The sequence below is a fragment of the Lampetra planeri genome, chromosome 17 (assembly GCF_965212315.1).
Source record: "Lampetra planeri chromosome 17, kcLamPlan1.2.h2, whole genome shotgun sequence".
NCBI classification, from domain to species: domain Eukaryota; kingdom Metazoa; phylum Chordata; class Hyperoartia; order Petromyzontiformes; family Petromyzontidae; genus Lampetra; species Lampetra planeri.
This window is the reverse complement of record NC_136123.1, coordinates 1,729,359-1,757,140: the sequence shown is the minus strand read 5'-3', so window position 1 is coordinate 1,757,140 and position 27,782 is coordinate 1,729,359. Positions and strand designations below refer to the sequence as shown.

The window sequence follows — 27,782 nt, the reverse complement described above, 5'->3', positions numbered from 1 at the left end:
GGTAAACAAGAGGAGGCGATAGGAAGGTGGCGGTGGGAACTAGCAGATGATGGTGAAGTATGGTGAAAGACGAGAAGGACGAGGAGGCGACGAGTGGGGTAATGGGGGGGGGGGGCAGTGGTGCTGTTGAGGGTAGAAGGGGCGATCGAGTGGTGAGCGACCTCTCCAGGGGCGGGGTCGAGTAGTGAAGCGACCTCTCGTCGATTAGAAGGGGAACACCATGAATCCCGAGAAGGTGGAGTACTTCCACCCGCCCATGAGGTTCCCACGCTCCAGCTTGAGGTTCACGCGGTCCCCCTTCTCCATGAGCAGCAGCACCCCGTTGCTGGCCGCTTCTCGCGTCACGTCCTGGTCGCCCGCGAAGGCGGAGATCACGGCCCAGCTGTTGAGCATCAGGCTCACCTGCGGCCGAAGGGTGCCACGGTGGCGATGAGATGTTAACTACCTCGCCTGGTGTACGGGAGGTTCGTGGGTTCGATTCTCGACCCTGTACGCCTGCTGCGTGTTTGGAGTTTGCGGGCTCTGTCCCTCTACACGTGGTCGCGCCCGTTTTCTTTTTCCCCCCTATGGGTTTTCCATGCACATTTAGAAATTTCGTTCGGAGTATTTGGCTGCGAGATATTTCCACGTGATAAGCCACTTAATTGCGCTGTCATCTGTGGCCAGGTCGTTTCTGAAAAAGAGCTAAATAGCTAAGTGGGCCTTACCTGATAAAATTAAAAATATATATTGAGTTTAGAAAGCCACTAGGAGTTTCACGTTTTCGATTAGTTACGTCACCTACGGGAGGCTCATACACCCGATTCTCAAGACTCGAAGTTTTTTTTATTGGTACTAATTTTATCGACCTCGGAAGGATGATAGGCTGAGTCAATCGCCGCCCCAGGATATTTTAACTGCCGATTGCGAGCGTCTCGCTCGACCGCTAAGCCACCTGGCCGGTGATGGAGAGGTCAGACGTTAAAATGTATGCGTATCCAAACCCCAACATTGATGCACATTTGTGCTGAGAAGAGCATCAGTGGCAGAGGGAGCGGGCCCACAACTTTGTCAAAAGGGTGCGAGTTCAAATCCTGGTTGGAGATGTTGCTTCAGCTCATCATCTTTTCAGGGGGTAGAGGGGGGATTGTTGGTAAAATTGGTACAATTTCGTAGAAAAGTCCAAAACAGCGGTTGCTTTACGGATTCACTCGTCTGCCGCCATAGAAACGTGGAATTTCCGCGTACTGACTCAGGAAATGATCGCCACCTCAATGCTAATTTGCACAGGAATATAATTCTGTGACTAAGTGGTGGGGAGGAGGGGGGTTAACCTCCCCCCCCCCGCCCCTCCTGGACTCCCACACCAGGCTCAGTACCTGCCGAGCCTCCGCGATGCGACGAGACGGGGGAGGGTGATGCGATGTGAGCCCAACGTGCATGGCTATGGGGAAGACGTACATCGTAATGTCGACTGGATCAGCGGTTAAGCCTCTGAGCGTCGCTCCGGGGCGCAATTTGTTCTATCGAGTGCTCGTAAATGTAATTCACAATCGCTTGCCAGTGATTCAGTAACCTCCTCCTCCTCGTCGTAAATGACACGTGCATGTGTAGATTACATGGCACTTACGTAAGGATTATGCAATGATAACACAATAATGTACGGCGCTCTAGTTTTGCTTGTCACAGGCTCACACGACGACCGATAGAGCCTGACAGAGACCCACAGAGACCAATGCATAATAACCACATGGAGACCCACAGTCGCATCGAGGGCGATACACTTCCATAGGGATATAAATAGTACTCACACAGATGTCCATGAACTCAGAGACCCATGAACTCAGAGACCAATATAGTCACATACAGACCCATAACCTCACGCTGTAACCCATAGTTAGATGGAAACAAAACAGACACAAATAAATACCCATAGGCACACATAAGAGACCAATAGACTCATATAAGAGACCCATAGACTCAAATAAGATACCCATAGACTAAAACCATAGACCCATAGACTCACATAGAGACTCATAGACTCAATCATAGACCCATACACTCACACAAAGACACAGCATCAAATAATAGACCCATAGACTCGTATATAGACCCATAGACTTACACAATAGACCCCCAGACTCACACAGAGACCCATATACTCACATAATAGATCCATAGACTCACATAGAGACCTATAGACTCACATAATAGACCCATAGACTCATACAGAGACCAATAGACTCACATAGAGACCCATATACTCACACAGAGACCCATCGACTCACATAATAGACCCATATACTCACATAGAGACCCAGAGACTCACGTAGAGACCCATAGACTCACATAGAGACCCATAGACCCACATAGAGACCCATAGACTCACATAGAGACCCATAGACTCACACAGAGAACCGCAGATTCTCAATTCAATGGGGGTGTCCACCAATAAAACAACTCTGCTTTGTCACCCCACCCCCACCCCCAATGACCCAGCCCCCCCGCACCCCCTCCCCTCACCTGAATGGTCTGTCTGTTGTACACCTTGACCACGTGGAAACTGAAGCTGTAGACGCCCTTGCGAGGAGCGATGAAGGTGCTCGATTCCACGTCGAAGTTGTTCCCCACGTTCACCAGCGTCTGTGCATAGCGGAGGGCACGAAGTGCAGACCAACATCGTCATCAATAACAACATCGTCATCGTCATGAACATCGTCATTGTCATGGTCGACGTCACGGTAATCAACGACAGCATCATCATCATCATCAATCATCGTCACCACCAGCGTGGTCGTCGTCGTCGTCATTAACGTTTACATCATCAATATCGTCACCTTCATCATCAGGTACTGATTTTGAGGTCGAGTCGACCTAGGGGAGGGAGGCACTGTGTAGGTATGCTGAACTTCTTTCGCACCGTACGTAGCCACGCGTGCTAATCGGTTGGTTACGGACGGTGCACTGAGTAGCCGGGAGTTGAACACAAATCGCCGGGTTAAAGATAACGATCCCACCCCCCACACCCCCCCCATAGCCTTAACAGAGTGTTGGAGCAAGTGCTGTTATCGAACACCTATGAAGGCCGGCACGGCACACGTGGGTGGGTGGCCAGCACCACGCCCGGCCGCCTTTGTCTCCCCAGTGGCGATGTTTACACACAGCACTAGATACTCATTCGAGGCTGAGTTGACCTACGGGAGGCCCATAACAATTCAGATATTCGTCACTGCTGTCTGTGGCTGTGGAGTCGAACTCGGGTGGCCGGGGTTGACAGCGCAGCGCGCTAACCGCTACACTACCGCACACGCGCTTACCCTCAAAACCACATCTATAAATATCCTGTCCATCACGACAATGTCAAATATAAACCACAGCGTTGGGAGGTTTATGCGTAATTCATACAGCTGGCAAGTCCACGGCATTACTCACAAAAAAACACAACTCGGAACATTGCACGTGGCTTAACTTCGCCTGATTCGCGCGTTTGTAAAACAAAATGATGAAAAAAATACTTTAGGATGCATCGTTTATCGAGATGAACCACCGGATCTTCCGTTGCACGGTCAACGTCTCGACGCAACCAAATAGCCGGGTCACGTTTGCAAAAAATGGGAAGTGCTTCGTGCGTCTTTTGTCATTTTTAAATCCTTTATATTAAGTTCGCTTGCTTGCTTAGGACCGTGCAAATCTTTCGGTCGTTTTTTAACCCACTTTCCGTGATCCAATCGAGCTGACAATTTCCACACAGACTCGTTGTGCGTGACAAATAATGTTCGTGAAAATGTTTTTCCAAAATTTTACACTTTTTAGGACAAAAATATTATATTTAATTACCAATTGCTTAATGGTGCAATGCAATCATCTGACCCATAGGTGGCAGCCATCTCAAGCCAGAGGACGAGAGGACTCTAGCCGCCACGCATATAAAGGATTTATAGTGAAAAACTTTGTTTTTACGGGTTATACTTATTCTAGTTGCCACTTTGTGTTACTGCCCTTGCCGAGATGACATGCTCAAAGGACAGAGACGTGAAGCGGCCAGCGACAAACGGCACGGTCAAAGTTGCAATCGATGAGACTCATGGAGCGGAGGTGACAATGATGCTGATGATGGGAGAGAGGGTTGCAGAGTTGAGCAGTGTGAGCCAAGAAGCAGGGAGAGCAGAGGTGACATACAGCGTGTGGTGAGTGAGTTAGTGGGTGAGTGAGTTAGTGAGTGAGTGAGTTAGTGGGTGGTTGAGTGAGTAGGTGAGTGTGAGTGAGTTAGTGGGTGTTTGGGTGAGTAGGTGAGTGGGTGAGTGTGTGAGTGAGTGGGTGAGTGGTTGAGTGGGTGAGTGAGTTAGTGGGTGTTTGGGTGAGTAGGTGAGTGGTTCAGTGAGTTAGTGGGTGTTTGAGCGAGTTAGTGGGTGTTTGAGTGAGTAGGTGAGTGGTTGAGTGAGTTAGTGGGTGTGGGTGTGAGTGAGTTAGTGGGTGTTTGAGTAAGTAGGTGCGTGGTTCAGTGAGTTAGTAGGTGTTTTGGTGAGTGGGTGAGTGTGTGAGTGAGTGAGTTAGTAGGTGTTTGGGTGAGTAGGTGAGTGGGTGTGTGAGTTAGTGGGGGTGTGAGTTAGTGGGTGTTTGAATAAGTAGGTGAGTGGTTGAGTGAGTTAGTAGGTGTTTGAGTGAGTAGGTGAGTGGGTGAGTGAGTTAGTGGATGTTTGAGTCAGTGGGTGAGTGTGTGAGTGAGTTAGTGGGTGAGATATTGGGTGAGTGAGTGGTGCATCTGCCAGTCATCTCGATAAAACCATGGCACCGAAGTCTGTCCCGTGATCACTCGCACGCACACACACGCATACACGTACACACACACACGCAGATACGCGCACACACACGCACACACACACGGCGACGAGGTGGTTACACCTTCACCAATTCAGCGTGAACAATGAAACTCGGTACGCGCAGCCCACGCGACAACACGAGCGAGAGAGGGGAGGAGTAATAATTATATAATACAATTACATTAAACACAAAGGGGGCGGTGCGGCACAATCACACCGACACACGCAATTATTTCTACCTAACAAGCACTAATTAGTGAAAATAAATGGCCTCGACATAGCATTAACTAAATTAATGGCGTGTGTGTGGGGGGGGTGCGGGAGGTGGGATGGGAGAGGAACGGGGTGTGTGGGGGGCGCTGTTATCCCCGTTCTTTATGACTCCCTTCTGCGTCGGTAATTAGCTGGGGACACAAACTAAGTTTGTTGATGGTGACGTCGGTAGCGTGTGTCTGTGTGTGTGTCTGTGTGTGTCTGTGTGTAGTGGTTTGTGTTTGTGTCTGTGTGTCTGTGTGTGTCTGTGTGTGTAGTGGTTTGTGTCTCTGTGTGTGTATTGTGGTTTGTGTTTGTGTCTGTGTGTGTAGTGGTTTGTGTCTGTGTGTGTAGAGTGGTTTGTGTGTGTAGAGTGGTTTGTGTGTGTAGAGTGGTTTGTGTGTGTAGAGTGGTTTGTGTGTGTAGAGTGGTTTGTGTATGTGTGTATAGTGGTTTGTGTGTGTATAGTGGTTTGGGTTTGTCTGTGTGTGTATAGTGGTTTGGGTTTGTCTGTGTGTGTATAGTGGGTTGTGTCTGTGTTTGTGTTTGTAGTGGTTTGTGTCTGTGTCCGTGTGTATAGTGGTTTGTGTCTGTGTGTATCGTGGTTTGTGTCTGTGTGTGTAGTGGTTTTTGTCTGTATATATATAGTGGTTTGTGTCTGTGTCTGTATGTGTGGATAGTGAGTAGAGTGGATGGGGAGGGGTAGCGTAGCGGTTAGTGCGCAACGCTACAAACTTGGCGACCCAAGTTCGATTCCCGCTCACGGTCAACACCAGTGACAATTATCTGAAACGGTCCTGGACCTCCCCTAGGTCGACTCAGCCTCAAATGAGTACCTGGTGCGGTGTGTAAACATCGCCGCTCGGGAGACAAAGGCGGCCGGGCGGGCGTGGTGGTGGCCATGCATCCCTCTCGTGTGCTGTGCCGACCCTTACCGAGGTGCTCGCGAACAGCACTTTCCCCAGCAGCCTGTTAAGCCTCTACGGGGGACCTTTGTCTTATTTTGAAGGTGAACGATGCCCCTCCATCCACCACCCACCCACACACACAGTGCTCCACGGAAACTTGCACACTGCCAGGGACACGTTCTCGGTCCAACCGTGACCACCACGTCGCCTTTCATCAACCGTCATCTCGACTCGAGTCCCGATCTCCCCCCCCCTCTCCTAGGTGGACTCAACCTCTAATGAGTATACCTGGCCTGGTGCGGTGTAAAATCATCATCGCCACTAGGGAGACACAGGCGGCCGCGAGTGATTTCTGGCCACCCACCCGCTCGTGTGATGTGCCGGCCCCTGAATAGGTGCGACTCGTTATCGGCGCTTGCTCCGAAAGGCTGTCAAAGGCGAAACGGGAGATCCTCGTCTTGGGTGGCGGTGGTAGCGTAGCGGTTAGCGCATTGCGCTGTGCACTCGACTCAACTACCGATCCCGCTCCTTGGGTCGCTCTGCTGCTGCTGCTGCGGCTGCTGTCGCCATCCGAGAATCTCACCCACATCGGGAAGAACGCTGACTGCTGTTAGAGCAAGCGTCTAACAACGTGGAACTCCCGAATGGAACCCTTCACTCGAGACGCAGAACAGCATCGCGCATCCTCCTGGCGTTCACAGTTTCACTTCTCCTCCCACTCGAAGATTCCGGTGCTGTGATCGCCAACCGCACGGCGACACCACCAGCCAGGCCGACGCGCACGACATGTCGTGCGTAAAGTGAGAAAATAAATACGCAAGTCACGGGTCAGTCGTGCGAGTGTGGCCCCGTGCTTCCTCCGGAACTATGCGCCGTAGAGGAAACCCGCGGAAAGACACGGCGAGACAATATATACCCTGAGAGACACGCAGACATCCACATCGACTCGCAGAGATACATAGACATCCACAGAGACACAGAGATGATGCTTCAAATACAAACCGCAGTGGCGCCATTGTGGCCATGCAAACGCTCGAACTTTCGACCGTAGAGTAAACCCACAGCGACACGCAGAGACAGTTGATAACCTTAGAGACGCACATAGACTCATAGGGACACGTATACATCCACAGAGACACAGTGAGATACATCACGAGAGTACCGATTGAGGGTCCATGCAACCCCAAACTCGGTTCCGTGTAGTAAACCCGCTGTGGTCTGCGCTCACTTCAACGGAGGAGCAGGAGGAGAAACAGCGACACTCCACGAACTCTTGCCGTTCTGAAGCCCTCTCGTCGTGGCGAGCAGCAACAAGACCTCGACATTGGTATCGAGCTCGTGAACCACATTGCTGCTGCTGCTGTCATCACCATGCGCACCGATTGATGAGTCTCGTGCCCAGTTACATATCGACGCGGGCATTCGGTTCCAGCTGGAATGAGCCGATGAAATATGATGTGTCCATTTGAGTGGATTCAAGACAAAGCTGTGGGGTAGGCAGTGGCGGAAATGTACAGAGGAAGTTACCACGATTACGAGAATCTCTCTCGCTCTCTCTCTCTATTTCTGTGCGTCTCTGTTGAGTTTCATTTATTTTATTGTCGTGATTAAACCCACGACCTCCTGTATACCAGGCGACGTAGTTACCATCTCGCCACCGTGGCGCTTGTCCGCTCCAACACCGACGAACTTCTGTTAAAATATCTTACATGATAGAGGTGTTTTTGGTTAAACTAAAGTAAAATATTTTAGTCCACCTCCGCTCGGTGTGGGAGGTCGTTCCTTCTCGGCTGTCGCTCCTCTAGTCCACCTTGCTGAGACCCCTTACCACCTTCAAATTAGGGTCGTTAACATCCTTTCATGTGCATCAACGGTAACCGCATGAAATCACGAACCCGTTACAAACCCGTTAGCACTTTGTCGTACAAATATAAATGTTTGAAACTAAACAACACATCTATCGTTTACTTTTTAACAGGTTCCCCTTTCGACAGTAGTGACACGTGCAAACCAATTGCAAGGTTTCTGCGTCTTTACATTTAACTGAGACACGATGTTAAAAAAAAAGTGTCACCACCTTAGGCGGCCGTGCCGTTTGTGCGTTCGCGCGCGCGCCAAATCGGCGCATTCATTTACGAGAGACATTCGACCTGGGAAAGCCCCGTTCGTATTAACCTGTTATCATTTAAACAACCCAGATTCGAATCGGCGCTGAGTATCGCCCCCCTCCTCCACTGACCGTGACTTGTCCGTGTCATACTCTTAGTTATTTTGGTAAAGTCACGTAGGTAAAAAATTAAATTATAATAAATAAAAATAAAACAATATTAATTATTAATTATTAATTTTAATTTCATTTTTTACCTACGTGACTTCACCGAAAGAACTAAGAGTATGAATCCTTGCAGTCACGAAAGCTTCAAATCTAGAATTGTCCGTGTCACTTATCCCAGCGATCAGCACATAGCAGACATTCCTATTCTGATGAACGCATCGTGCACGTACACAGCTCCGTTGTCAATCCACTGCTGGATGAATGCCTCGCAAGTTGCACACCGCGAGCGATTCCGGTGGTAGTTTTCGGCAATGCTCCAGCGTGCTGCTGGACTGTGGCTGCTTCGCGCAGCGCGGGGAGCACAGATTGCAGAGCAGCTGTTGCATTTGACGTGCGCAGCGTAGCACAGCAGCAGCAGCAGCCTGAACGAGCAACACTGTCGTGCACGACGGGTGCCCGTCCAAGCTCTCGTGCAGGCTCAAAGCCTGCAGCCTGCTGAGCTCGCGAGAGCGGACGAGCTCACATGGGATCGAGTTTTCGTGGGTGAATTTTTAATTGCACAGTAAATTCGTCCATTGGAATTACAACGTAGCAGCAATTATGCCCTCCCCTCCCCCACACACCCCCCTACTAAAAATAACTTGGCATGACCCTCCTGAAGAAGAGCCATGAGACTCAGAAACCCTGTCCTGGCATAAACATGCGTAAAAAATGAAAATGTAAACGTGTGTTAAACATGCGCAAAACATGAACATGTAAACGTGCATTGAAAAGGTTATTGATGAATCACTCTGTTCACCCTCCAACCATCTCCACTCTCACCTCCTCCTCCCCCTCTATGCTTCATCACCACCTCTAATCTTAGGCACCGCTCGAGGGAGAATGTGGGCGATTTTTGTTTAAATAAAAAAATATATACAGTTGTGTGTTCCACAATCACGATTAGCATTGTGTCACGTGCAGGGAAATTCGAGAGAGATGATGAGGGAGGCAGGGGAGGGTGTGGATGGGAGTAGAGTGAGATGAGAGGTGAGTGGCAGGAGAGTGCGTGGAGGGGAGTGGAGTGAGATGAGAGGGGAGAAGCAGGAGAGTGTGTGGAGGGGAGTGGAGTGAGATGAGAGGTGAGAGGCATGAGAGTACGTGGAGGGGACGAGAGTGAGATGAAAGGGGAAAAGCAGGAGAGTGCGTGGAGGGGAGTGGAGTGAGATGAGAGGCAGGGGAGTGTGTGGAGGTTAGAAGAGAGTGATGAGAGAGGAGAGGTAGGGAGTTCATATTCTTGGTTATTTCGGTCAAGTCACGTAGATAGAAAAAAAAATACAATTACATTTAAAATAAAAGCAAAAAACCCACGACGTTTCGATCGCAACACAAGCGGTCTTCATCAGGCGGAGAGAAAAGAATATGAATTCCTGCAGTCACGAAAGTTTTAAGTCAAGAGAGGTAGGAGATTGCGTGGAGGAGATTATAAATGTTTGCGCGCTTTATTAAGTTCCTGGGGAGCATTGGCTTCCGCACTGCGCTATAAACCCGGCGCCTTGATATTCGCATCCGGGCCCCAGCTGACATGAGTGGCAAGCGATGAGTGAACCGGCCGTGGAACCCAACATAGCCCTGCCTCCCTGTCACCGCACGGCGCGGCGCGGTGTGGTGAGCGAGGATTGTTATTCAGAGTTGATGACAGTTTGACAGGGCTGGCCACGTGCAGCGAAGTGTCGTTACTCCGTTCATCGACACTCCCAGCATCTCTCAAGGACTGATGTTTGTGATGACGTGTTAATCATTGCTGGTGACCGACTGATGGTGATGTTGATGGCGGTGATGTTGATGATGACGACGGTGATGATGGTAATGGTTTTAATGTGGATGTTTTATAATACAAATATTAATGTTGATGATTATATTTGTGATGATGATGATGATGGTGGTTATAATGTTGACGTGTGTTTTAACATTCGTCGAGGATATCTTACAGTTAATTACTCACCACTTCAGTCATTACACCAAATAATTGGCAGAGACACAAGAGTTATATTGCACCCCAAAGCTTTCTGTCGAAATCAGTTCAAGCCTCCCGTAAACCACGTGACCTATATGCGTGGCCACCCCCACTCTGAACCCCTCCCCTTACCCCTCTCCCCGCCCACTGTGAAAACAGACGCCGTTCCTCCTCGCAACAGCGGCAGCAGCTTGGGGGCTCTGACGCAGCCTCTCCCTCCTCCCTCTCCTCGTGTCCCCTGATTCCCCGTGCTCCAGTTTCTCCACTCCTTCTCCATCCTTCACGTCTCGACTCCCATTTCCCATTTTGCCTTCTTCTCTCTTCCCTCTCCCCTTCCCTTCTCTTTCCCTCCCCGCATCGCATCCTCGACTCCCTCGACTCCCCTTACCGTGCCGTGTGTCCACGGGTAGACGGCGTTGGCAGCAGTAGTGCAAAACAAAGACAAAGATCCCCCGTATAGCCTTAACAGACTGTTGGAACAAGTGATGTTAACGCAGCCCGTAGGATAACCAACACGGCACACAGGGGGTGGTATGCATGTACGTTGATCTTCCTTTGCACCGTACGTAACCAACCGTGCTTATCGGAGGTACAGGGGAAGGACAACAAACTAAACGCAAAAAGCAGTTCTCAAGAAATTCGTTTCTATTCTATGTTTAAAAGTGCATAGCTCCATTGGCTTCCTGATCTCAGAAGGAAGAACGTTCCAGACGGCCACAGAAGTGCATCTGAAAGCGCGCGATGCGGTGAACGTCTTCGTTCGATGGTTAGCCAGAAGCCGCTGCGATGATGACCGGAATTGGCTTGATGGTTTACGCTTCTTGACGAGATCGGCAGGTTATCGCGGTGTGCTGAGCACCTCGCGCGGCCGCCTTTGTCTTCCCGGTTGGTGATTTTTTTTTCTTCCCACAGCACACCACAGGTACGACTACTCGCTCAACGCTGAATCGACCCAGCAGAGGCACGAGACTTCGTCAAATATTCGCCGCTGATGTTGCACGCACCCGCGGGTGAGAAATATAACTCGGGTGGCCGGATTCAAGGGCATTGCCGTTCCGCATCGCGCCAATTAGTTTTAATTAACCTCGTAATTACATATATACATACACAAATAACCTTAAATGTCTATTTAAATAATGGTAATTGTTACTACGCGATTGTGGTCTCCAGGGTCGTCATTCTGTAATTAAAAACGGAGACACAACCGCGGCACAAAGGGATTGTTGCCACGCTCGAATTAAAGGGCGCTGTATACGAAAGGGGTGAGTGGGGATGGAAGGGGTGGGGAGGGGGGGGAGCGGGGGGAGCGGGGGGGGGGGGCATTGTCCATTGGTGAGCAAAGGTCACGGCCAATTTCTCCTCGAGTACCAACGACTGAGGTCCACGCTGCACAATTCCGAATGTTCGCCAGTGGAACAACCACGTGCAGTACCCCCCCCCCCCCCCACTGCCATCTCACCCACCACCCCCCCCCCCAAAAAAAAATACAACCGCGATAAAAAAAAAATCCAATTAAGGCCAAGGCACCCCGGAGTCAATCCACTTAGCACCGCGACGACGCGCGCGTCTGTGCCTCTCAGACTAAAAACGGAGAGGAGCGGTGGCGCAGCGGTTAGCGCACGCTGCGTTATGATGCCCGTGGGGGGGGGGGGGGGACACACGTGTGAGGTCGATTCCACGCGCGGCTGATTGTCGGCGGCGGTTTGACCGATGAACCGATTCGGGATTTACGGCTTAGGATCACGCGGCTCGGGCTTTTAAATAAGTAATGTACCTCCCGCGGTGCGTAAACATCAACGCCGGGGAGACAAAGGCGGCCGGGCGTGGTGCTAGCTCGCGAGAGGACGAATGCGGGTTAGGGGGAAGTGTCAGAAACATGGCCGTCGTTGAAATTTCCGCGCCGTGAGAACGCAATGGTACAGGCGGCCTCTCTGTTGTCGCTGCGTCTAACCATTCCACACTCGGCCGCAGCAGCAGCAGCAGCATCCATGCGCTCGCACGACTTTGTCTCTCCGCGCTGCTGATGGACATCTGCGAACAAGAGCTTTCGCAGCTCCTCGGTTTCCTCCAGCATAAATGCATATGCTGATTGTGATGTGTTACACATCCACAAAGACAAAGCTCCCCCGTGTAGGCATGCAGCCCGTCGGGGGAAAGTGCTGTCGGAGAGTTACTATTACCACGCGATAATGTGAACCGAGAGTCCTACTTTTACATACACGAACAGAAAATTAAATGTTAGAAATTAATTTGCTTATTTTCGTGGGGCCCTCTGGAGTTTAGTTGTGGGCTCTGGATCAATGACCCCATTTGCGCAGCTCAATCTGCTCTCTCCCTCCCCTCGTCACCCCCCAGTTACCCCCGGACACCCGCCACGCTCCCACCCCCCACTACATCCCGGCCTGGAAAGGATCCGCGCGATAATAACGGATGTGCAGATGTAACTGGGAACGCGTCAAATGTTCATCGCGTTCCGCTGTTTGCGCGTCTTTGCCAAGCTATCCCCCCCACGAGGGTCTGCGGGAGTCTGCGTGCCAAACGGCTCTCGGTGCCCTCCGCAGGTTTTGGTTTGTCTCGCGCGTGAGCCCTCGACAAGCCGGCCGAGCTGATCGTACGAGCGGCAACGTCGTAGGCGCGGTGTCGTTGCCGACGCGCGGACGCCCGCTCTCTCGCTCTCGTAGGCGGGCGGAGCGATGGGAGGACGACTCGGAGGCACCAGGGTGAAGGGACCACAGACGAGGAGAGGGAAGGCAGCAGCAGCTACTGTTGCAGCAGCAGCAGCAGCTACTGTTGCAGCAGCAGCAGCTACTGTTGCAGCAGCAGCAGCTACTGTTGCAGCAGCAGCAGCTACTGTTGCAGCAGCAGCAGCTACTGTTGCAGCAGCAGCAGCTACTGTTGCAGCAGCAGCAGTCACTAGGCGATGAGGTGCCGTTGCTACCAACAATTGCAGCGGCTTTTGGCTCAGCATCGCGCGGTTTCAAACGTGCTTCTGCGGCCGTCTGGAACGCTCTTCCTTACGATATTAGGAAGCTGCTGTGAGCTACGCACTTTTAAATCTAGATTGAAAACTAATTTCTTTAGAACTGCTTTTTGTGTTTAGTTTGCTGACTTCCCCCCGCGCCTGCTATACGCACGGTTGGCTACGTACGGTGAGGAAGATCAACAAAACGTACAATTTCCCGAGCTCTGCGGTCTTCTTAGTTTGAAGGTGTTTTTTTTTGCCAATCAATGAAGAGTTGTGTTTATTATTCAACTGCGGAGGAAACCGGAGCACCCGGAGAAAACCGATTGCGTGTGCGAGGGAGAAACACTCGATCCCCGTGCATACGGAACGGGTGGGGTTCACGTATCGTTGCTGTACTGATGTCTCCTGGCGAGCCAGGGAACGGCTCCGCCTCGACGCGCACGGGAAACGGGAGTTTCACAACCGTCTGTGCGTGATCCACCAACCCCAGTGACAGGGTCTGCTGGGGAGTGCGTCATGTCAGCAGCATTGCTTTCAATGAAAGGAAACTCGAGACTGATGAGACACCGCATGCCGAAACCAGCCAGTTAGGGCTTTGCCTCAGAGCGAAGAACATTGAAGTGGGAACACAGAAGTTCAGTACAGTACAACAACAAAAATAACATGCTAGTTTTTTTTTTACATCCCATCAGCCAAGATGGTCAATTAACTTCTCACAACCCACACTAATCGTTCTGTCGTTTGTTTTAATCAATTCGTGACCGCAGGCAGTCCTGGCTAGAACAAGGGCAAAGATCCCCCGTATATCCTTCACAGACTGTAGGGGCAAGTGCAGTTTGGAAGCACCTATGAAGGCCGGCACGACACACGAGGGGGTGGGTGGCCAACACCACGCCCGTCCGCCTTTGTCTCCCTAGTGGCGATGTTTACACATCGCACCAGGTACTAATTTGAGGCTGAGTCGACTTAGGGGAGGCCCAGGACCTGTTCAGATAATCGTCACTGGTGTTGGCCTTAAGCGGGAATCAAAATCGAGTCGCCAAATTCATAGCGCAGCGCGCTAACCACTACACTACCGCTCCCCACTCTATCACCCCTCACCACCCTCACCACCTTCACCATCATTCCCCCTTCACAGCCTGGACTGCACTGACCAGCCAATACTGAAATATGGTAAAGAGAAGAAAAGAAAATGTCCAAGACTGACAAATGGCTGTCAATGATGACTACTTGGGCCCTGTAGATTATTATCATGCACGATCCATCTCCTGGATGGATGAGTCTAATACTTTGCTCTAAATAATACATCTAAGCATCTATTTCATCGCATGGTGATAACACGTCGATACGTGTGGACATGTAGAGTTAGGCGTGTATTTCTACGTTGCCAAAAACAAATAAAAATACGAAGCTCCCCCGTGTAGCTTTTTAACGGACTGTTGGAGCAAGTGTGGTTAGCGAGCGCCTATTCAGACCGAAACGACGCACGACGAGGTAGTGACCTAAACTTAGACTAAAATATATGTTTACATTTTACAAGGTCAGGCAAATGACAGCTCAAAGAAGTGGATTATCACGTGTAAATGTACAGCAGCCAAACACTCTAAACGCACCTTTCTAAATATGGAGAGGAAAACCCGGAGGACCTGGAGAAAATTGCAGGCGACCACGGGGAGAGAGAGGCATGCGAACTCCGAATATAGAGCAGGCGTCAGGCTCGGGATCGAACCCACGACTTCCTGTATACCAGGCGAGGTAGTTAACAACTCGTCACCGCACAAGCCAAGTAGGCTGTGTAACTCTTAAGCATTTCTCCGTTATTATGTGGGTTTCTATATAAGTCTATACGTAAGTCCATGCGTCTCTACATGAGTCTATGTGTCTGTATGTAAGTCTATGCGTCTCTATGTAAGTCTATGCGTCTCAATATAAGACTGAAAAATCTCCAAAAAGCCTCCCATCCTTCCATCCATTCCCTCGCTCTCCTTCTCTCTCCTCCTTCATTCTATCTCTCAATCAATCTCTTTCCAATCATCTCTCATCAAAATCCCTCCATCCCCCCTCCCCCACCCGCCATCCTCTCACCTGATCAAAGTATATGATCATGGAGCGGTTGCTCATCTCGGATGGCTCGTGGTTGGTGCTCCGCACCACGGAAAACGCCACTTTGGCGGTGCCCGAGCGCACCGTGAACCCCAGTGAGGACGCGCCGCTTGCCGGATCCGCCGTGGGGTTGGAGTCGCACACCACGAGGCACTTGCCCTCGAGCACGATCGGCTCCGTCTCGTTCTGGGCCCAGCCGGGGCCCGGCAGGGGCAGTGCCAGGGCCAGCACCAGGGGCAGCAGCATGGCAGCAGTGGGCACGGCTCCTCCCCCCCTGGACGAGCCTTGGTGAGCCTGAGCGCTACGTCCCAGGACGCCCATGGCTGCTGGCTCGCTGGCTCGCTGGCTCGCTCGCGCGCGCGGGGAGAGAGGACCCACGGGGGCTGTGGATGCGGTTGTGGGCTCCTTTCCTTGGGTGGTGGTGGCTGTTGTTGTTGTCTTTGCTGGTGGAGGTGGTTGTGGTTGTTCAGTTGGTGGTGGTGGTGGTTGATGTGGTTCTTTCCTTGCTTGTTCTTGCACTTGTAGTGCTGATCATTTATATTGGTGGTGGTTGTTGCTTCGTTGATGGTGGTGGTTGTTGCTTGTTTGCTTTCGTTGGTGTTGATTATTTTTGGTGGTGGTGGTGATGGATATTCCGTAGGTGATGGTGGTTGTTGGTGGTGATGGTGGTTGTTGGTGGTGATGGTGGTTGTTGGTGGTGATGGTGGTTGTTGGTGGTGATGGTGGTTGTTGGTGGTGATGGTGGTTGTTGGTGGTGATGGTGGTTGTTGGTGGTGATGGTGGTTGTTGGTGGTGATGGTGGTTGTTGGTGGTGATGGTGGTTGTTGGTGGTGATGGTGGTTGTTGGTGGTGATGGTGGTTGTTGGTGGTGATGGTGGTTGTTGGTGGTGATGGTGGTTGTTGGTGGTGATGGTGGTTGTTGGTGGTGATGGTGGTTGTTGGTGGTGATGGTGGCTGTTGGTGTTACTAGTGGTTGTGTGTTAATATTGATGGTGATGGTGGCAGTTGTGGCCGTCTCCGTGTGACGGTGGTTGTTGTTGTCGGTCGTGATGGTGGTTGTTCCGTTGGTTGTTGTTGTTGGTGGTGCAACGTCTTCTTTCCGTTCCTCTGCTCCCGTTAACAGATGCCGAAGCGCTGCGGGTGAAACAAGCATCAGACAACAGAATATAGAGAATGGCGATGATGGTGAATGTGGCGGTGGTGATGATGATGATGAGAGTTGGACTGATCCGCCCACATAGGTCAAACCACCGTTGAACTCCTTACAACCTGGTACCAATTTTATCTGCCCCGCGAAGATGATGGGTCGGCCGGTATAACCTGGCGACCACTCGTTGATCTCACGGTCTCCTCCTTGGCAGTCGGGAGCACTGACCAATAAAGACAAAAACAAAGTTCCCCCCTATAGCCTCAACAGACTGTTGAGACAAGTGCCAACAGTCTGTTAAGGAGCAGCACACCTCTGAAGACCGAAACCGCACACGAGGGGGGGGGGGGGGGTCGCCAGTACAACGCCCGGCCGCCTTTGTCTCCCCAGTGACGATGTTTACACATTTGAGGCAGAGTCGACCTAGGGGAGGCGCACGACCGGTTCAATTAATGGTCACTGGCCGTGGCCGTGAGCATGGAAACGAACTCGAGCCGCTGGGTCCAAAGTGCAGCGCGCTAACCACTACGCCACCGCTCCCCAGCACTGACCAGGTTCAAGGTCGAGATCAAGATGTATGTATGTATATATGTATGTATGCGTGTCGAACTTTACTTTCGAAACCTTACGTAGCCAACCGTGTCGATCGGGAGGTGTGGGGGATGGACAACAAACTAAACACGACAAGTCGTTCTAAAGAATCGTGGTCAAAGCTGCTGATGGTACCTCCACGGCTCATTGCCAACGCGCTCTGCCTTCCGCCAGATCATGCAGCCGCTGCACAGTAGAGAGACGGTGACCTCTAAGATCTGGCCTGACGGTCTCCCATCACCTGCCCTTAGATACTCACCACGTATCCACCGACTCACACAGGGGCCCACAGAGTCACACAAAATCACAGACTCACACAGGGACCCACCGACTCACACAGGGACCCACAGAGTCACACAAAATCACAGAATCACACAGGGACCCACAGACTCACACAGTGACCCACAGACTCACAGAGACTCACGCAGAAACGCAGACTTTCACGGACCCACACAGAAACACCAACGGACACAGAGACCCGAAGGCTCACACAGATACCCAGTCTCACACACAGACACCCATTGTCGTAATGTGTTATCATCAGCTGGGTTCAATTTCGAACACCACCACCCCCAACAACAACAGCAATAAATAACAACAAAGAAAGAGAGATGAGCGTTTGAAGGAACTGGGTAGTACACCACCAACATCACTCATTGTCTTTTACGATGCAGGCTTTCTAGGCGCCTCCATGTGGACGCACAGGCGGTGTTCACAAAGCACCGGCTGAGCGGGAGCCGTAATTGGACGGCCTGGGATTTGCTTGGCAACGAGAGCCACGCGGCCCCGGAGAGGAATCGATCGGAAATAGTCGTGCATTCTATGAAGATGCTCGCTCGAGTCGTTCTTAGACTCCCTCATTCGTTCGTTCGTTTTTTTTGGATGTGACTCGGCCGTTCGCGCAGTGTTGTCGCATCGCTGCCCCGTTCTTCCTTCGCGTCATCGTCGTGATCATTGACAACGTCTGGAAATGTAGCTTGCTTTTACGTATGTTCGCGTAGCTTCTGTCGCACCGGACGTAGCCGACAGTGCGAATCGGGTGAAGGACATCAAACTAAAACACAAAGAGCAGTTCTAAATAAATGTGTTTTAATTCCAGATTTGAAAGTGCATCGCGCCCAGTAGTCTCCTGATATCGGAGGGAAGAGCGTTCCAGACGGCCGCAGAAGCGAACCTGAAAGCGCCGTGCGATGATGCGGAGGCCACCGCCTTTGTTCGATGGCCGAGCCAAGATCAAGCTGCTGCTGCTGCTGCTGCATGATGGTTTTACGCTCCTTGACGAGATCAGCAAGCTAATCAACGACGAATCGTATTTGTTATCATTGTCCACGTGGGAGGAGGAAACAGGAGCGCCCGGAGAAAACCCCACGCCTTGCGCGACGGTGCAACGCTCTATCCCCAGTTCAGATGGAAACAGATGACGATCACGCCCACTTGCTGTACTGCCTTGTCGTGGCGAGCCAGGGGTGTGCCACCACCTCGAAGTCCACTCACGGGTGAAGGGAGTGTCACACAGCATCTGCGTGCGCGGTGAACCACCAACCCCTCGCTCGCTGCTGCCTCCACAGCGGCGCTGGATCGCAGGCAGCCACGTGCAGCAGCAGCAGCACCGTGGCCAACACTGCCCAGCCACGATCGATCCACTGTTGGATGAAGGACGACACGAACCGTCGCCATCCCTCGCGGTCGCCCGATACTGCCGTTCACCAACCGCTCGCTCCATCATCTCCGTGGAGGACGGCCCCGCCAGCATGGCCCTTAGGTGTGCCCGCACATGCCACGTTTAAATTTCGATTTAAAGCTTTCGTGACTGCAGGGATTCATCTTCTAGGTTCTTTCGGTAAAGTCACGTAGAAGGGAAGTAATAAAATAATAAAAATAAAAATAAAACATAATAAAATCATTCTCACGACGTTTCGGTGAAGAAGAATTCTTCACCTGAGGACGGCTGCTTGCGTTGTGGCCGAAACGTCGTGAGAATAATTTTATTACGTTTTATTTTTATTTTTTTATTACTTCCCTTCTACGTGACTTCACCGAAAGAACCAAGAAGACGTGCCACGTTTATTCTCGACCTTTATTCGACCCTGCGGTACTTTTCCGGGTGTTTGTCGTCATGTTCAGTGACCTCGGGGTCACTGCTGCAAATGAGACTCGACTGCTGACCTCTTGAGCGTCTCACCCCGGTTAAACGCGGACGCTGGTGCCGTGTCAAGCGACGCGTCCGGCCCGCTCACTTTCTTTTGTTTCTCTAAAGGTCCAATCGACGATGTCTCAAACCCGCCTCGTATGTTCTCTCACCCACGTGGTTCCTCACCCACCCACCCGGCACCTCAACCACGCCGCTCCTCTCCCTGCCTCTCAGTGCAATTTCCAGCGCGCCCCTCTCCGTCCCTCTTTGCGCACTGCTCATCCATCCTCTGTTGTTCCACTCGACGAAACCCGACGGCAACTGCCCACGCTGTTAATGGGCAACATTTTTGCCCGACTCAATCGGCCCGCCTAGACCCCCCCCCCCCCCCCCCGATCTGCCAAGACTCTGCTCCGAGCGCGGTCGTTTACCACGCACAGTCGTTGGCCATGGTCAATCCACTGCTGGATGGCGGCCTGGCCCCCCGCCCCGAGGCCGCGGTTCCGCGGTGGCGCGTTCGTCGCTTGTCTACAGAAGTTCTCCGGGTTCGAATCCAGCGGACGCCTCGATCAATTACTGCGGCGGTGTTGTTGCATTAACCGTAAGTTATACCGCCTGTTTTTATTTTTGATCGGCATTGTGTGCCGGGGGCTGCATTCACATTTGCCAAAATGCGAAAAAATATGTATCGCACAATTGAGATGATATACAAAGACAAAGATCCCCCGTATAGCTGTTAGCGAGCACCTACGAAGGCCAGAACGACACACGAGGGGGTGGGTGGCCGGCACTATGCCCAGCCGCAATTATCTCCCTAGCGGCGATGTTTTGACGCACCACACCAGGCACTGATTTGAGGCTGAGTTGACATAGAGGCCCAGGACCGTGAGCGGGAATCGAACACGGGACGCCAGGTTCGTAGCGTAGCGCGCTAACCGCTACACCACAGCTCTCTAACACACACACAGCAGCAATAATCGCCCCCTACTGGCAAATGAACGCCCGCTTGTAGGCCACGTGCCAGACGACACGTGCCGCATCGCGACTGCTGCCACTCATCTGCGCTATTGAGATGTTGAAGGGCTGTGAGACGCCTCGGGATCAATGATGATCCGAGTCATCATTGATCCCTCGCAATCTCTCGAGCGATGTAATAATATAATCCACATCTGGTATCCGCACGGGAGCTGGGCACTCGCTCGGACTGCGCGAATATTATATTGCTGCAGTGTTGTTATTTTGCACGTACAAAGACAATGACAAGGATAACCCCGACCCAGTGTAGCCTGCATAGACTGTTGGGGCAAGTGCTGTTAGCGAGCACCTATTAAGTTCGTCACCAGCGCAAGAGGAAGTGTGGTGTGGTCAGTAACGCTGCGCCCGGCCGCTTCTGTCTCTCCCTCCCCCCTCCCCTTTGTTGACGATCACCACAGCACACGGAACTTATTTCAGGCTGAGCCGACCTTCGGGAAGCGCGGGGACCCGTTCAAACTTCCGTCACTGATGTTAGCCTTGAGCGGGAATCGGCCGTCGTTGTATTCGTAACGTCGTGCGCTAACCACCGCACCACCGCTCACGACACACAAAGACAAAGACCCCCCGTATAGCCTTAAAATACATTTGGGGCAAGTGCTGTTAACAAGTAGCCCCAATGAAGGCCGGCAGGACTTACGAGGGGGTGGGAGGCCAGCACCATGCCCGGCCGCCTTTGTCTCCCCAGTGGCGATGTTTACACACCGAACCAGGTACTCTTTTGAGGCTAAAGCAACCTACTGAAGGCCCAGAACCGCTGTTATTTGGGGCGTGAGCGGGAATCGAACTCGGCTCGCCCCGTTCGTACCGCAGTGCGCTAACCGCCGCGTCACCGCTCCCCAGACGCACACACACACAAACAGACGTGCGTACCAACACGTGTACCCGTGTGTGCTCTTGAGACCTTGAGCACCGAGCAGACAACCCTACCCGCTGTCCTCCTTGTTCGGAACTCCAAACTTGGCATTTTTTATGAGGATCCTTTTTATTTTTTTTATTGCGGCGAGCCGGAGGTTCATTTCGTGGATGCAACTCGAGTGCGCGATTCACAGTGACGGCGATGGAACGACGGCGTTGGAAAGGCACCTCCACCGCGGAGACGGAGCGACGAAACCGGCTCGTGCGCTCCGTGCGAGGTGGATCGTTACATCGCAGAAGCCGGGAGTTGAGAGATGTCAGCGGCGGCGGCGGCGACTCGGGGGGTAGTCGTTCATACAGCAGTGGTGCAGCCTCAAACAGACTGTTGGGGCAAGTGCTGTTCACGAGTGGCAGCTATGAAGACCGGCACGGCGCACGGAGGGGCATGAGTGGCCAGCAACACGCCCGTCCGGCCGCCTTTGTCTCCCCAGTGGCCATGTTTACGAACCGCACCGAGTACTCATTTGAGGCTGAGTCGACCGAGATGTGGCCCACGAACAATTCAGGTAATCGTCACACTGGTGGTTACCATGAGCGGGAATCGAACTTGGGTCGCCTGGTTCGTAGCAGCAGCGTGATAACCGTTGCACTACCGCTCCCCACGTAACTCACCACCACCACCATCATCAGCCGCAGCATGTGCCGTGGTCTATCCACTGCTGGGTGAAGGCCTATCCCCGCCATCACCTTCTCACGGTCTTGCGATGCCACTATCCGTCCATCCGTTCATTTCGTTGCCGCGCATGAACTTGATCGGATCGCTCCATCTCCGATTTACGTTTGTCCGCAATCGACATCCCCGTCTGGCCGGGTGCTGTTCGTGGCGGTGACGGTGGTGGCGGTGGCTATGCACGTGGCCTGTTCGGGTCTATTAGTCTCATCCCCCCTCCCGGCCTCCAACTGGAACAGAGCGCAAAGAATCCCTGCGGAGAACCGCGCGCGTCAAGAGCGGAACTCGACACGAGGTGGTGCTGGTGACATACGTGCCCCTCCACGCCCCCCCCCTTGTCGTGTCCCCTCCCCTCCCCCCCTTGTGCCCTATCCCCCCCGTGCCGTGTCCCCTGTTCCGACCCCGTGTCGCATGATCTTGCTCAAACAAGCATTGATGTGTTGGTGCTCATGGCATGTTTACAGCCTTGATTGGACCAGTCGTGGAAATTCCACATTCCTACAGCTGGGTCGCATCGGACAACCAATGCTGACTTCTTCACAACGTGGTACCATTTGTACACACCCCGTCGAGATGATGGGCTGAGTCAACCCCGGCCCCCCCCGCCCCACTCCTTCGCCATTCAAGATTTGAACTTTACCAACTACCCTACACTATTCTTTGGTTCTTTCGGTAAAGTCACCCTACACTAACCACCCTACACTAACCACCCTACACTAACCACCCTACACTAATCACTCTACACTCCCCACTCTACACCACCACCCTACACTACCCACCCTACACTAACCACCCTACACTAACCACCCTACACTAACCACCCTACACTAACCACTCTACACTCCCCACTCTACACCACCACCCTACACTAACCACCCTACACTAACCACCCTACACCACCACCCTACACTAACCACCCTACACTAACCACTCTACACCAACCACTCTACACTAACCACTCTACACCAACCACTCTACACCACCACCCTACACTAACCACCCTACACTAACCACCCTACACTAACCACCCTACACTAACCACCCTACACCAACCACTCTACACCAACCACTCTACACCGACCACTCCACACCGCTCGCTTATTTCATGTTCGCATTGCGCCGGTCGCGCTATTCACCTATTTGTTGGGCTGTGTGTAACACGAAATAAATAAAACTCGCGCATGTGTGTGTGTGGATAGGCACGAGGGTGTATCCCTGTCATTTGGCGATGCAGGAGGCACGGATTCGGGGCAGAGCATTCACTTCTCGTTAAATTATTGAGTGGCCGCGCCGAATCCGCGCGAAAATGAACGGCGAATGATTAGTGACGAGCGGGTGGTGGCGGTCAGCTGTGTGAGACCACGTGTCAGCTGTGTGACGTCACGTGTCAGCTGTGTGAGAACACTTGTCAGCTGTGTGAGTCCACGTGTCAGCTGTGTGAGACCGAGTGTCAGCTGTGACGTCACGTGTCAGCTGTGCGAGACCGCGTGTCAGCTGTGTGAGACCACGTGTCAGCTGTGTGAGACCGCGTGTCAGCTGTGTGATGTCACGTGTCAGCTGTGTGAGACCGCGTGTCAGATGTGTGAGACCGCGTGTCAGCTGTGTGACGTCACGTGTCAGCTGTGTGACGTCACGTGTCAGCTGTGTGAGACCACGTGTCAGCTGTGTGAGACCACGTGTCGGCTGTGTTGTGTGATTCCAGACCACGCCTTTACATTTCGTGGCGATCGATATCTGAACCAACGCTTGGTTACCCCTAGGTTGACTCAACCTCAAAGCAATACCTGGTGCGGTGTGTAGTTGTTTCCATATCACCACTGGGGAGACAAAGGCGGCCTGGCGAGGTGATAGTCACGTGTTTCCCTTCATCGGCGTTCGCTAACAGCACTTACCCCGAACAGTATGTGAATTCTATGAGGCGGGTGTTTGTCTTTGTCCGTGTGCAACTGCGCGTGTGTGGGTGCGGTGGTGTCGCTACGAATACGTCGACCCGAGTTTGATTCCGGCTCACGGCCAAAGACCGGTGACGATTATCTGAACCGGTCCTGGGCGAATCGCCTTCAAATTATTACCTGGTACGATGTGGAAAAGATCCCCACGTGAGAGACAAAGGCGGCCTGGCGTGGTGCTGGCTAATCACCACCACGTGTGCCGTCCCGGCCTTCATAGGTGCTCACTCACAGCACTTGCCCGAACAGTTTGTGAAGGCTATACATAGGGGGATTCTTTGTCTCCGTGTGCGTCCGTGTGGTTGTGTGTTATCCATCGGGTCGCCGCGTTTCCGTGTGTTTCTGAGACAGACGGAGACACTTCCCGCCCGCCTGTGTTTCCCCAATTATCATATTCACACACCACACCGAGTACTCATTTGAGGCCGAGTCGAGCTAGGTGAGAGCCAAGAACGGTTCAGATATTCGTCATCGACTTCGGGTTGTGAGCGGGAATCGAACTCTTTCTCTGGGGTCCATTCCTCGCAATAAGAAACATAGGCAAAGATCCCCCGCATAGGCTTAGCAGACTGTTGGGACAAGTGCTGTGAGCGAATAGCTATGAAGGCCGGCACGGCACACAAGGAGGTGGGTTGCCAGCACCACGCCCGGCCGCCTTTGTCTCCCCAGTGGCGATGTTTGCACAGCGCACCTGCTACTCATTTGAGGCTGAGTCAACCTACGAGAACACACACACAAGCGTAACTGCCATATCACGAGATGCGCTGTTTCTCACAATGTGCGCACAATGCAGAGGCACCGCTACTGCCCGACTCGTGTTGGCTGTCCCTCGGAAACCGCACGCATGTACAACTTCATTCGCACCGTACGCGTCCAGCCGTCGTGATCGGAGGTGCAGGGGAAGGACAACGAACTAAACACGAAAAACTAAACACAACGTCGTACTCGGATTGTAAATGTTGTGGCTTGGCTCTCCAACACACCGGTGTGCTGTACTAGTGACGAATTGGCCACGTTCTGTTACGTGACAACCCTTGCTAGTTGGCTGTGTCGCGTGGTGGCGGGTTTAACGACACATTTATATATTTACGCGATCTAACCCAAAACACCTCTATTGTGAATGATATCGATCGCGAAAGCCTACGTGTTAAACTAAACACAAAAGGCCAGTTGCAACGAAATGAGTTTCCAATCTAGATGACGATTTCACGGTTGGACAGCTCCCAGTTGTTTCCTAATACCGGAAGGAAAGAGCGTTCCAGACGGCCGCAGAAGCCCACCTGAAAGCGGTGGCCGTCTTTGTCCGATGGCTTCGCGTTGCTGCCACCGGCGCGGTGGCTGACGCTCCTTGAGCGAAATCAGCGAGGCACCGTAGTTCATTCGCGGCAAGCAACTTGATAACGAGTGCCACCTTCATAACGAGTGCGAACTTTACATATATATAATAACAAAACACTGGAAGATGTTTGGACTCTAATCGGTTCGAGTCGTTTCTGACGACAACAACAACATCAATGTTTTTGGGGAAAGGGGGAAATACAACAACCCGCATGCATTTCTGGAACACGCTTTCCAACACGCGCGCATCCTCGGATGCCCGCATCTCATCAATGTGTAATTAATCAGCGCTTCTACCACCACTGCCGCTGCTATCCCCAGCCGCACAACAGCGCAACAGCTCATACGGGCGAACCGATCCCACTGGGATTGGCAGGCAAACTGCGGATGAATTCGTACCCGTGGCACGGCCACGTTCGTTTGGGTCTTTGCAGTCTACGACCACCACCACTATCATCGTCGTCATAATGATAATAATCACCACTATGACCACCACCACTATCACCATCATCACCACCACCACCACGATCCTCATCACAATTACCATCGTTACCACCACCACCGCTATCACCACCACTACCATCATCATGGTAAGCACTGCCGCCATCACTACCAGCATCATCATAACTACCACCACCACCACTATCCCCACCACTATTGCTAACAGCATCATCACCACCACCACCACCACCACCACTATCACCATGATAACTACAATTATCGTGACTAATAACCACCACCATTATCGCAACCACAACGACCATCACGATAATCGCGATCACAATCATCATCAGAAAGATGAACCACCACCACCACCACCATGGTAATGAGACTGCTAGCATCGCCAGCAGCAGCATCGTCGTCAAGATGAAGACTGCGAACTAAAGCTCATCCATGCGTGGTCGCAACGGCAGAAGTCGAGAACATGACAGCACACAGGGTCACGTGCGTGGCAATGGACAATTACCAACGCGTGTGCCCTGGTCGAGTGCACGAGGGCGTGGGATTTGAGAGGAGCGGTTGAGTGGAGAATGGTGAGTAGAGAGTAGTGGTGAGTGGTGAGTAGTGGTGAGTGGAGAGTAGTGGTGAGTGGAGAGTAGTGGTGAGCGAGTGAGTAGTGGTGAGTAGTGGTGAGTGGTGAGTAGTGGTGAGTAGAGAGTAGTGGTGAGTGGAGAGTAGTGGTGAGCGAGTGAGTAGTGGTGAGTAGTGGTGAGTGGTGAGTAGTGGTGAGTAGTGGTGAGTGGTGAGTGGAGAGTAGTGGTGAGTGGTGGTGAGTAGAGAGTAGTGGTGAATAGTGGTGAGTGGTGAGTAGTGGTGAGTGGAGAGTAGTGGTGAGTAGTGGTGAGTGGTGGTGAGTAGTGGTGAGTGGTGAGTAATGGTGAGTAGTTTTGAGTGGTCAGTAGTGGTCAGTGGTCAGTAGTGGTGAGTGGAGAGTAGTGGTGAGTAGTGGTGAGTGGTGAGAAGTGGTGAGTAGAGAGTAGTGGTGAATAGAGAGTAGTGGTGAGTAGTGGTTAGCAGTGAGTAGTGGTGAGTAGAGAGTAGTGGTGAGTGGAGAGTAGTGTTGAGCGAGTGAGTAGTGGTGAGTAGTGGTGAGTGGTGAGTAGTGGTGAGTGGTCAGTAGTTGTGAGTGGAGAGTAGTGGTAAGTAGTGAGTAGTGGTGAGTAGTGGTAAGTAGTGAGTAGTGGTGAGTAGTGGTGAGTAGAGAGTAGTGGTGAGTGGAGAGCAGTGGTGAGCGAATGAGTAGTGGTGAGCGAGTGAGTAGTGGTGAGTGGTGAGTAGTGGTGAGTAGTGGTGAGTAGTGGTGAGTGGAGAGTAGTGATGAGTGGTGAGTAGTGGTGAGTGGTGAGTAGTGGTGAGTAGTGGTGAGTGGTGAGTAGTGGTGAGTGGTGAGTAGTGGTGAGTAGAGAGTAGTGGTGAGTAGTGGTGAGTAGAGAGTAGTGGTGAGTGGAGAGTAGTGGTGAGCGAGTGAGTAGTGGTGAGCGAGTGAGTAGTGGTGAGTAGTGGTGAGTAGTGAGTAGTGGTGAGTAGTGGTGAGTAGAGAGTAGTGGTGAGTGGAGAGTAGTGGTGAGTAGAGAGTAGTGGTGAGTAGTGGTGAGCGAGTGAGTAGTAGTGAGCGAGTGAGTAGTGGTGAGTAGTGGTGAGCGAGTGAGTAGTAGTGAGCGAGTGAGTAGTGGTGAGTAGTGGTGAGCGAGTGAGTAGTGGTGAGCAAGTGAGTAGTGGTGAGTAGTGGTGAGCGAGTGAGTAGTGGTGAGCGAGTGAGTAGTGGTGAGTAGTGGTGAGCGAGTGAGTAGTGGTGAGCGAGTGAGTAGTGGTGAGTAGTGGTGAGCGAGTGAGTAGTGATGGGCACATAGCCGTGACTACCGATGAACCGTATGAGCGGATGCCGACTTTGGGTGAGCAGAGCAGCAGCGGTGAGTGGATCGCGTGAGGTGGCTGGGCGGGTGATGACCGGGGCAGCGAATCTGAGATGGCAACGGTGAGATGAGTGTGGTGTGGGTGGTGAGTAGCGGACGGAAATCGCTGCTCACCGACAGGGGTGAGGAGGGTGAGGCGGACCGATTCTGCTCGGACGGTGGCATCGTCAGGGAAGCCGGGCAGGTGTCGGTGACTTTCTGTACGACTCCGCGTCAGGCAGCTATCGCAGCGTCGTCGGCGGCAGCGGCATCGGCAGCAGCAGGCGAGGAGGGCAAAGCCGAGAGAAGCGTCTG

General features: G+C 52.4%; 1 protein-coding gene across 1 annotated transcript; it reads right to left on the bottom strand.

Moving 5' to 3' along the window:
* Nucleotides 1-3: 3 nt before the first annotated feature.
* On the bottom strand, nucleotides 4-27,782 carry LOC144723414 (cerebellin-1-like). Its single transcript, XM_078602192.1, has 4 exons — nucleotides 27,603-27,782; nucleotides 15,281-16,432; nucleotides 2,503-2,622; nucleotides 4-402 (listed from the first exon to the last, which is right to left on the bottom strand). The coding sequence occupies exons 2-4, from the start codon at nucleotides 15,617-15,619 to the stop codon at nucleotides 205-207; spliced, it is 657 nt and encodes a 218-aa protein (XP_078458318.1). The 5' UTR covers nucleotides 15,620-16,432; nucleotides 27,603-27,782; the 3' UTR covers nucleotides 4-204.